Source organism: Pteropus medius, unplaced genomic scaffold (assembly GCF_902729225.1).
Source record: "Pteropus medius unplaced genomic scaffold, Ma_sr-lr_union100, whole genome shotgun sequence".
NCBI classification, from domain to species: Eukaryota; Metazoa; Chordata; class Mammalia; order Chiroptera; family Pteropodidae; genus Pteropus; species Pteropus medius.
The window spans coordinates 561831-573168 of NW_024352000.1; the positions used below are offsets into that span (position 1 = coordinate 561831).

Below are 11338 nucleotides of genomic sequence, written 5' to 3' on the forward strand. Positions count from 1 at the left end.
CGCGGCCGGCGCGCGGAGTGAGGCGTTGCCGTGGCGACCGCGCGGGCCCCGCGGGGCGGCCGCCTCTGTGAGTCAGTCGGGCTGCGCGCCCGCCGAGGTGCAGGTGCCCGGCCCGAGCCGGCGGGGCTGGGCCCACCTATGGGGCTTTGCAGAAGCAAACCCAGACCCGGGAAAGGTAAAGGGCCGCCGCGCCGTCGGCGGGGTGCGCGCCCGCGAGGGGCTTGGGGGTGCCGGGCGCCCCGCCCCTGCACACGCCTCCTGCGCTGAGCCCTCTCCGATGACAGTGCCTCAGGACTTTTCCGTCCGTGGACATATCCGTGTTTAGGGAAATGGAGTGACCCAAGCCTTTCAAGCTGTCATTTCATTCTGAACCAAAGCAGGCAAACGAAAGATGGATCCAGTGCCCGAGATTCGATAAATTGTAGGTCTAATTGATTATCCATATGTTCCAGGTGAAGAGCAAAAGAAGGGGTGCACCTGTCCAGTCCCAAAGCCTAAGCAAAGGTCGATGGACAGGCATCCCCAAGAGTCTGAGAGGCCTCCAGACACTAAGCCTGCGGAGGGCTTCTCTTGGAGGAGAGGTGCAGCCCAGCAGCGGCGGCCTTCGTTCGAAGTCGAAGGTAGGCCACGCCCGGAGCGGGCAATGGAGGTTGCAGCTTCAAGGAGCTTGGGGGCGGGGTGAACAGGGCTGAAGCAAAGGGGTGCTGAGAGCAAGGGGCACGACCTTACGATGGACGGGTTTCATGACCTTCACATAGAAGGTGACGTCCCAGAACTCCAGGTGGGAAATATCAGGTTAGTAAAGGTTTAGGTAAGTTGCCAAGTGATAGGTGCATCTCCAGTAGTCCAGAGGGGATTAGCGGTGCACAGGCATAAACTGTGTCCGCCGTTGTCCCAGACGGGGACGTGTTTTGGCACCACCGTCCTTCCTTTAACATCCTAAGACTGCAACAGAAGCTTGGGAGGCCACCCCGTTCTGGAGTGCCGTGGGAGAAGGGACGCAGGAGCTCTCTGCCTGGGCACAGGGGACAAGGGGTGACACAGTTTGACAAATGTATTCACTTTGTAACGGCCCACTGTGGCCAGACCTTCCCCTGGGAGCGGCTTGCGAGGCCACAGAAGCAGCCAGAATACAAAGTCTTTTATTCGTTATGTTGTGTGGGTCGTGGAAATGCAACTGTTAACTACAGTAAGGCAGCTGCGATGGGCTCTGCGCCTTGGAAAAATCTTCCTGTCTCCAGAGCTGTCCAGGCTGCGAGGGGACCGCGTAGGCCCTTTGCTGTTACTAAGCAGGAACTAATGAGGCGGTGGCAGTAGGAATTGCAAGGACCCAGGAGGGAAAAGCAGTGGAACCTGCTGTCTGCTGAGCTTTGGGGGAAACAGGGGAGCCAGAAGGGTGGGGTTCAGTGACCACGAGGCTGATAGTTGGTGGGTCAGACGAGGAAGGAAGACAGGAGGCAGGGGCCTGGCAGGGCGAGGACCTGGGCACGGGCGGTGCAGGTGGAGGCATCTGTGGAGCCGTGAGGGGCAGGAAGCAGTCTGAAACGAGCGTGTTGGGCGTGGGGGCAGGGCCCGGATTTCCAGTCCCAACTTAGGGGCCCTCGCTGGAGGGCGGAAGCTTTTGGCGGAGGCTTTTGGCTGCAAGTCACAGAAATGCCAAGGAGACGTGGCTGTACTGAGGTGTTTGATGTCTAAGAGGGTCTGTGTGCGTCTACACTTTGCCACCCTCAGTATCCACGGTCCCCAGGTTATGTCACAGCCGACAGGACTGCGTCTGGTCCCTGAGCCGCAGTGGCAGTAGTGCGTGCTCGCCGTCTCCAGGATGCTCGTCTGCAAATCCCAGGGCTGAGCCTCTGCCAGCAGGGGAGGTGCGGGCAGGGGACTTCCCATTGCAAAGGCACCAACAGTGTCTGTCACACTGTCATTTTAGAAGGGTGGAGAGAAGACGTTACAGAGGGGCAAGATCAGAGCAAGGGTGAGGATGGAGTTTCAGGAAAGGAGGTGGAGCATGTGTTTTTGCCATATGATGGAGCATCTCAGCAATAACAAGGGACAAGCCGCTGACACGTGCTACACCAGGGACACTTCAAAGCTTGATACTGTATAAAAGAAGCCAGGAGTAAAGACCACGTGCATTATTATTCCATTTATATGAAATGTCCAGAAAAGGCAAGTTTATATAGAGGGAATCTGGGCTAAGGGTGAGAACGGGGATTGGCTGCAAACAGGCACAAGAGTTCTTTGAGGGTGATGGGAATGTTCCTGAAACCCGCTGCCCAACTCTGAGAGTTCATCAAAAGTCATTGAACTGTATGCTCTAAACAGGTGCATTTTATGGCACGTAAATTATAACGCAATAAAGCTGTTAGAAAGGAAAGACGAACTCAGGGGCAGGGTTACATGCTGCACAGAGACTGAGCAAACCCAGAAAAGACTCCAGGGAATGCGGCGAGGGTCTGGCCTCTCTCGGCCTCACAGAGGACGGCGTCCAGGAATCCACCGTGAAGAAAGACAGTCTGCCAGGAAGGACGTCTGAACTGGGCGGTGCGGGGGGAGGGTCTTCTCTTTCACATCTGTGTTTTAAAGCTGAGGAATTTCCAAATTAGATCTTTGGGAAGTCAAAGTTTCTTTCATTAGCCTAATATTGTAAAAGCTTTAGGGACATGGAGAGACCCAACAAGCCAGGAATTCTGTGCACGGTACAAGTGTTGAAAGTAAGCTTACTGCCGTGGAGCAGAGATCGGAGGGTGACCGCGGCACTGGGCCTGCGGGATCTGTGTGGGGGTGGCAGGGTCGGCGCTGTGCTGGGTGGTTACACACGTGTGTGCAGTTGTGAACACTCACCCAGCCGGGCACCTAACTGCGTTTTATCTTGTGTGAAGTTTGCCTGGAAAGAGGCACGAGATCTTCGCAGGCGTTTGTCCCGTGGAGCTGCACCCCAGTTGTTTCGGATGAAATGGATGTGATGGGTGCGGAAAGTACCTGAGGTTCGCTGCAGGCGGGGAGTGTGCGTGGGGCTGACGTGTTTCCCAAGGACGGGCACGCTCCTGTCCCACGTGTTCGATGGTGTGTCCTCGACCCTCCTCCCACCTGGGGGGATGGTCTCTGCCCCTCTCCTTAAATCTCTGTGGAGTGGCCAGCACCTGTGGCTTGACATCTCTTGTAACCAAAAGAATGTGGCGCTGGGCCCTGACAGGTGGCGCCGTCCTGCCTGGCTCACTGGAACCCTGAGCTGCCCCCTGGTGGCTGTGTCCTGACCTCTGCACCCTTCCAGCCTGGGGCCCAGGCTTGTGAGTTACCAGCCCTGGAGTGGCCAGCACCTGTGTCTTGAGTGTCCGGCCCAGCTGAGCCTCAGGTGACTGTAGCCCCAGACAACACCCTACTGCAGTCACCTGGGAAAACAGTGACCACCGCCCAGTCGAACCCATCCTGAATTCCCAACCCATAAAGTTCTGAGAAAACAATGCTGGTCACAGGCTGCGGAGGTTCGCAGTTGCCGTCACGCAGCGGTGGGGACGAGAACCGAGGGTGCGTGCCGCAGCCAAGATGCTGTCTGCCATCGAGTTACCTGGCAGCTGTGTGATGGACAGACTGCTCTATTCCTATACGTACACTTCTGTATGTACAGGAAAGCCACAAGCGTGCGCATTATGCAGGCTCACGTGCCACAAGTCCGCAGTCAGCCAATTCCAAAATGCTGGAAATTCTGAAAAAAATGACCCCAATGTTTCTACGAGTAACAGAAAAAAGGAGGGCGTCTTAGTCCCAGCTGCTATAACAAAACACCCCGGCTTGGGGGCTTAGACAGACATCTCATAATTCTGGAGGCTGGGAGTCCCGCGACCTGGTGCCACCGATTGGGCTCCTGCGAGGACCCTCCCTGGTCGTTTAATTGCTGTGTCCTCAAGTGGCCAAAGAAAAGAAGACTGTGGTCTCCCCTCCTCTCAAAAGGTGCTGATCCCACCACGGCGCCTGCACTGTGGTGACTGCATCTAAACTTAACCTCCCAGAGGCCCCGCCTCTGAACACCTGGAGGTCAGGCCTTCGATATGTGAATAGGGGGTTGGGGGACAGATATTCAGTCCATAGCAGAGAGGACTTTCATAACAAGGCTTGAGAGACTGTAAACCGAATGCAGTGTGTGGACCCAGCAAAGTCACTCTTGAGAGAATCACGTTGAGTATTAGATGACAGTAAAGGATGAATAATAATTTTCCTGGATGTGACAATGCCATTGCGGTTGTGCTAAAAAAAATCCTTATCTGACAGGTATATACTGTGTTATTTATGTTTAAAATTATGTCTCAAATTTGCTTGAAGAAAAACAAGTGATAGGCAAAACAAAATAACATATTGATTGATCCAATATTGGAAACATTGGATGACGCACATATGGTACTCGTTATACTCGCTGTGTGTCTGAATACTCCCATGAGTTACTGTTTTAAGGCAGAGTATGCTTAATTGCAGGAAAGTTTTGAAAAGAGAAATTTAAGGAACATTTATCAGCTATTAAAAATAGGCTGAGTGAAAAAGACCAATTTCAAAAGGTCACATGCTTTATTGATTCCTGCTACATAACATTCTCCACATGACAAAATCACTGAGGTGGAGAACAGACCAGGAGTTGCCAGGGGTTAGGGATGAGGGGCAGGGGAGGCGGGGGGAGGGGGTGACTGTACAGTGGCGCCATGCGGCAGGTCTTTGCGGTGATGGACAGCTGTGTCTCGACCTTGGTGACGGTCACAGGTGATAGGATGGCACAGCACACACACTGTGCCAGGGCCGGCGCCTGGCATCAGCCTCGTGCTGGAGTTATAAGGTGCCACCACCGGGGGAGACCAGGCGGGGTCCACGCGACCCCTCTGTGCTCCTTTGCAACTTTCTGTGAATTTATCATTTCAAAATAAAAGTTTAAAAGTGTATCAAAAATTAATTAAATTCATGTAGTTGCAGAACAAGAATAGCAGGCCAATGGAATTGAAAATATAGATGAGAATGAGCCCCTCATGTGGATATATGTAGGCGCATGTATATAAAATTAGTGGCACCAAAAGTTAAGTGGGAAAAGGAAGGGTTACACAATAAATGACACTAGGAACATCGCTTACCATTTTAAGGGAGCACGTAAGTTAGACCTAACCGGTATGCTCAGATAAATTCCAGATGGATGAGAATGAAAATAAAAAGTGACTACGAAAAAGTAAGATGTAAGTTTTAATCTGATTCCTCACTGGGGGACACCTTCCTACGCTTCAAAACAAAGACATGAAACAGTGAAGGATTTGACTACGCGAAAATGTACAATCTCTCCCCGAGTCCTCTGTAAAGAAATGTAAAACAAGTGGGAAGCTCAGAGAATATTCGCAGCACAAGTGAGAGGCCAGACCGCAGGCACAAGACGGGGGAACTCGCACCCAGCGAGGTAGAGGCGTGGCTCCCACCTGGAGGCGCCGTGGGAACGAGGGAGGCCGGGTTCTCAGACTGCCCCCCCCCCCCCCCGCCTCTGCTGTGAGTGTGGGCGGGACCTGTGAACAGGATGCACGTCACTCCCGTTAGTAATCCCCTGCTTTGGAGTAATCGAAATGGACATTATCCTGGGTGAGCCTGACCTGATCAGAGAGGTCTTTCAGGAAAGGCGAAGTGTGAGGTGGCTGTGAAGAAGCCACCATGTCAATTGCAGTTTTTAAAAAATTTTGAAAACAAATCCTACCACGTTGCGAGAGGAGCTGCAAGCGCCCCTGCAGATAGCCCTGGACCCACAAAGACGCGCTCTTCCCCACAACCCGGGCGGCCGGGAGGACGGCAGGGCCCGGCGGACAGCTGGTGTCAGCCTGGACTCGACCTGCAGGACCTGAGATCACAAACGTGCTGCTCCGCATTGGCCACTAAACGTGTGGTCGCTGTTACACGGAGATGGGACAAGGGCAGGGCGACGTGTCAGGGACCCAAAAAGGACTCATGTTCATAAACGGAGAAGCTTTAAAATTCTGAAGAAGATAAAAGCAGCCTTGTTTTGGACTGGGAAGCCTGCATGTGAGACGGTAACTCTACCTTAACTTACGAAATCAACAGAACCCCAATGAGAACACCCCAGGTGTTTGGGGGACACAACCAAATCCTTCTACAGCTCCCCTAGAACAAAAATGTAGGAGTAGCAGAAAACGTCCGGGAAAGCACAGGTGTGACAAGGACTGAGCCCTCTGGCGAGGAAGTGCCTGACGCAGAGAGGACGGGGCGGGCCGTGTCCCGTTCCCGTGGGGCTCTGGGTAGGTACCGTGTTGGATGGGGAGCCGGGACAGTCACCAGGTGGTGCTAGGCCTACAGACCAGACAGTTGAGAATACAAGAAGCTTGATATTTTTGCCTCAATCCTGACTCTGAAAATTCAGTGTGAGTCAGAAAGTTAAACAGAAAACAAGACCATAGAAGTACTATTGGGTGAACATCTTCATGGGTTTGGGGTCCACGATGCCTTCTTTCAGTCTGAAAAACTCAAAGCCACACGGAAAAGACGGATGCCTCTGACCCTCTGCAAGAGCCACCAAGGGCAGGAGAAAGCCGGGGACTACCTGCAGCACGCGCCACCGGACACGTACAACGCGCTCACCGGAGAGCAGCTCAGAGCAGAGAACACGGAACGACCGGGATGTGCGCCCTGAAAGTCGGCACCACTGGCTCCCGCGGGAGCGAAGGCGCTGGCCTCCTGGGGCGGGGCGCGGGCCGGGCGAGGTCTCAGGGAAGGCGATGGTGACCATGGAGGCAGAGGTCAGGGGAGGGAGTGGAGACCCGTCCTGTTACAGCCCCTCAATAGAAATGCGAATCGATATAATCTTTGTGGACAACAATCGACAACATTTACCAAAATTTTCCTGCTAGTAGCTTCCCCAGCGATAACCGCTCACCAGGGCGTAGGGACAGGAACGCGAGATGCTCACGGCAGCACTGTTTGAAAAGGGCGAGACTGGAGATGGCCGAACCGACGCTCCTCAGAGCTCGTTGTGAAAGCACAACCCCAGCCGCGAGCTCGGGCTCGGAGCACGCCGCCTGCAGGGGACGCGGGGCTGCCCCTGCGCGCAGGTGCCCCGCGCACGGCCGTGCGGCTGAGCTCAGAGAGGAGGAGGCATCCGAAAAACGCAAAGGAAAGGCCTGCAGAAAGGACCGGCCCCGCCGGTTCAAGGCCTTTCCTGACCGCCCTCCCCGCCCAGGACTCTGCTGCTCGCTCACATCTGCCGATTCGCAGCTCGCCGACCAGCTCATGCTCTTGCCTCTGCAGCTGTGCGGGAAGAACAAGCCCGTGTAAAGCTGCCTGTTACGCTACAGCCGGGGCTCAGCCTTTGGAGAGGGACCCGCTAGCCGGTGCCGGTGTCAGTAAGTGCTGCTCCCCGCTTACGGCCTAGGAGTCCCGTCTCTCTGTTCGAGAATCCTGTAACGGTGTTGATAACGCCAAGGTCACGGGTTCTACAAGGCAAGACAATCTGTAAATAGATAAGACCCTGGTCCGGAAATTCCTCCCCCCTCGCAGCACCCCCCCGAAGCTCCCCCTCCCCATCCTGAGTCCCGAGGTGCAGCAGAACCTCAGACGAAGGAATCACGCCCCCTGCAGGGACAGTGCAGAGGTCTATGAAGTGTTAGAAATCGAACCGAGGGGAGCTCGCGCTTGGTGTTCACCCCACGCTCTCGGCTGGCAATAAATTCTCCTTCCTCTAAGGAAGTTGTCTGAGCGTCCAGATTCCTCCGTCGGGTGTCGCTTCCTGCAACAGAGCCAAGCCAAGTGCTCCGCTCGAAGGCTCGGCCTCCACGGAGGGATGGGGCGCCCCCAGCCCTGCTGCACGCCTGGGCGGTCTGCAAGGAGACTCTTGCCATATGCAATTTCTAATCAACATGTGTTCTTTTTAATTCAATGCCCATAACCTTTTAAGTAATCTAATATATAAAAAGCTTGTATAAATCAATGTGAAGAAATGAGCTCCCCAATTTAAATTCAATGCACGATACGATGACAGTTTTTGGCTTAATGATTAAAATAAAAAGGAGAGCGTCCCCGTGCCTAGCACAGGCCGGCGTCATTCCACAGCGGGTGACACAGGGGAGGCTGTGGGTGTGGCGTGGGAGGTTGGCAGGACTCCAGATCCTTTGGCCGAGACCCCAGCACCTCCCTCTGCCACCAGCCTGGGGCAGGTGACCACCTTCCTGTGCCTCTGGGAAACGCAGGCCAGCAGAGGACAGACTTCAGAAGCTCACGGAGGGCCGTTAACTCACTGTCGACGCCCCAGGACTCGGCACGCCGTCTGGCACAGAAGGGCAACAACTTTTCCCCAGTGTGGCTGGGTCCACGAGGTGTTAAGTGGGCAAAGCGGCAGGAGCAGTGTAAGCCGCTAGGGACCGAGCGCCTGACGATGCGTGTGAACGTGTGCACAGACAGTCCTGTCGGCAACGCTTACCAGAGGCCTGAACTACTCACCCCTGGGGAGCAGACAGGACCTTGTGCTTTTGTCTTTTGTAACATCTGACAAACTAAGCATTTCACAAGTTAGATGCATCCCTTGCGACCTTAACCAGTTTAAGACAACGTGGAGGCCAACACCAAAACGTCCATCTCTGCAGGAGTCGCAGGGATGTGAAGGGCAACACGGAATGAGTCCGGTGACACCGTAATAACTGTGGTGCCAGGTGGCCACTAGGGGGACCACTCTGTAAGTTATAAAAATGTCTAACCACTAGGCTGTACCCCTGAAACATAAAACAATACTGAATGTCAACTCTAATTGAAAAATTAAAATGGAAAGCCTATCTCTGCAGCATTCTGACAGATAAGTTCTGTACAGAGAGCTTGACTCTGACCTTGAACCCATTGCAAATTGTGCCCCTGAACCTTCAGCTGTGGGGCAGGCAGGCCCTGCCTTCGCAGCCTCTCCCTGTCCCCCGTCCCTCATCTGTTACCTGGGCCCCGTGGCTCTCCTGCTCGCTGTCTGGAAGGAGACGTCTAACTGGAGGTGTGGCTGCCCACCAACGGTTGGACTGCTTTCAGCCAGGCCCGTTTCTTTTTCCTGAACCATGGATCGAACTCCTGGGCCGACCACAGACGCCTGCTTTACGGAAGAGATTTCCCACAGACTCACTAACTTCATGGGTGTTTTCTTTCCTCTAGAGAAACCTGACATAAAGGTAAAATCGAGCAAGAAGGTCGTCATCCCACAGATCACCATCACTACAGCCTCCAACGAGACCCTGATCGGCGACACCATCGGAAGCGAAGAGCAGACGACGATCCGGGAGGTGGCTGAATGGGGCGCCTACTCCCGACACAGGAACCCCAGTACAGTGGACGCCTATAATTTACAAACCAAAGAATAAACGACCGCCCCTGAGTGGCTGTCCTCATTCCTGTGCTGAGTCTCGGCCGCAATGGCCGTGGGAAGCTGCAGGCGCCCTTCACTGACCGCTTCGGTCTCACCTCACCCCAGAGCTGCTGGCATCTTGGGCGAAGCTGAGAGTGACTCTTGAGTGACATGAAATGAATAAGTTAGCATAGCCCCGTTGGCACTGATGCAATCTCTCTCTCGGTGGGCAGTGAACATCTCCATTGACTTCCAGAGTGTGCGGTGAGTACGGGGAGGCCGTAGCCAGGGACATGTGCCCCAACACCTGGACAAAGGTGGGGCTCTGAGCACCAACCTTTCAGGTGTCACGTTCCAGAGCAGGGAAGCACACAGTTGCCGTGGAGGCCCCAAAGCTCCTAGACTGACTGTAACCCAAAAGGAGCACGTGGGGTGGGGGCAACAGCCAAGGTACTTAGAACTTTGGGCGTGGCTTTGTCAGAGCTGCCCCGGGCTGTGAATGAGGGCTCCTGTGGTGAGGGCCATCCAGGAGACCCCCATGGCTGTCCCACCCAATCAGCAGTGCTCAGGTCAGGCTGCAGAGAGTGCCCTGCACTGGCTGGTCTCACGTTTAGTCAGGTGACAGTGTGTTCGCTTCCTTGGCCGCTAGGGTGGTCAGCAGGCTTCGCCTGCCCTCGTAGTCGGTGAGGATTACGTTCCTTTAGTACTAAATAGTACAGCTGACTTCCAATCAGTTTCGGTCTAACCTGAGATAGGGTAATAAATCTGTTGACATTGTTTACTAACATGTTATTAGCGTCATGATTTGTGTTTAGTCACCACATTTATTTATACATTCTGATTGACACAACTAAATATTTATACAGACGATCAAGCCATACAAATGTGAATCTGACCCCATAGGGTCAGCACATCTACCCTTCTCCATAAAATCTCTAGCAGCCATTACAGTGCTGTTATTTGACCTAGAAATTGCCCTCCTCCTACCCCTACCCCAGCATCTTGAATAATCTAAAAACTATATTTACCATGGCACGAATTCTGATCTCATTATTAGCTATAAGCTTAGCTTATGAATGAATTCAAAAAGGCTGGAATGAACTGATGGCTGCCAAATGAGAGCGGGGTTGGGAGCCTCGGTGAAAACGGTGAAGGGATTAAGAGTACAAATCGGCAGCTACGAAACAGCCACGGGCGTGGGGAAGACGGTCAAAAATATTGTAAAAACTGTGTGGTGCCAGAGGTTGCTAATCAGTGGATGGCTTCGTAAGGTATACAAATGTCTAATCACTATATTGTACAATTTTGAATGTCAACTCTAATTAAAATTAAAACATTTTAAAGCTAGAATTAACTGAATTAGTTTAAATGAAAAATGATTTTGACTCATTACAATTAATTTCATAATTATCCGACGTCCTTCACACGTCACTATCTGTCTGAGCCTTCACAGCATAGTCCCCTCCGCAGGAGGCCTGTCCTGGCGCTCTTGTTTAAAGCGGCGACCCTCCCACGCCTCCCGCTCACAGCTCCCATTTTTCTGCTTAGCACGCCTAACTCTCCGGTCATCTATTTCACCGACCTTGTCTGCCTGCCTCCAGCTAGAATGCCAGGCCCGCGAGGGCAGAGCCCTACGGCCCCAGCACACGGTGGGTGACCCCGCGGTGCCACGGCAGGTCCGTCGCCGCGCCCGGTCCGGATGTCTCTGCTCGCCTCTCAGCCGCGTCCCGTGCCCGCCACGCCCGTGGCCCGGCCCCGAGCCGCGTCCTGCCGCGGCTCCGGGTCGCCCTCCCGTGGCCGCAGGGACAGCGTCCCAGCCCCGAGCGTGGAGCCCCGGGAGGCGGCACCCGACGGCCCCTTCCCGCCGCGGCCGTCGCTGGGCGCCGCGCTTCAACCCGAGAGCAGGCGGGAGACCGGCAGCCGGAGCGCACGCGGGGGCCCAGGTCCGCGGCGGCCCGCGGTTCCCCAGGTAACCGTCGCCGCCGCGGCAACGCCCCG

The 11338-nt window shown here is 54.4% G+C and overlaps 1 protein-coding gene and 1 long non-coding RNA gene across 9 annotated transcripts; one reads left to right on the forward strand and one right to left on the reverse strand.

The window, feature by feature from the left end:
* Positions 1-32: 32 nt before the first annotated feature.
* Positions 33-10125, forward strand: SPATA33 (spermatogenesis associated 33). Its single transcript, XM_039846562.1, has 3 exons — positions 33-175; positions 453-620; positions 9151-10125. The coding sequence occupies exons 1-3, from the start codon at positions 139-141 to the stop codon at positions 9354-9356; spliced, it is 411 nt and encodes a 136-aa protein (XP_039702496.1). The 5' UTR covers positions 33-138; the 3' UTR covers positions 9357-10125.
* On the reverse strand, positions 2121-11330 carry LOC120589149 (uncharacterized). Of its 8 annotated transcripts, none has more exons than XR_005649401.1 (6): positions 7644-9155; positions 7393-7460; positions 7227-7275; positions 6572-6805; positions 5714-5990; positions 2121-2586 (listed from the first exon to the last, which is right to left on the reverse strand). It is a non-coding gene; the product is annotated as an uncharacterized LOC120589149 (long non-coding RNA). The 8 variants fall into 8 exon arrangements; XR_005649403.1 differs by lacking the exon at positions 2121-2586 and adding an exon at positions 5498-5528; XR_005649402.1 differs by lacking the exon at positions 2121-2586 and adding an exon at positions 5545-5607.
* Between the last annotated feature and the right edge of the window lie 8 nt (positions 11331-11338).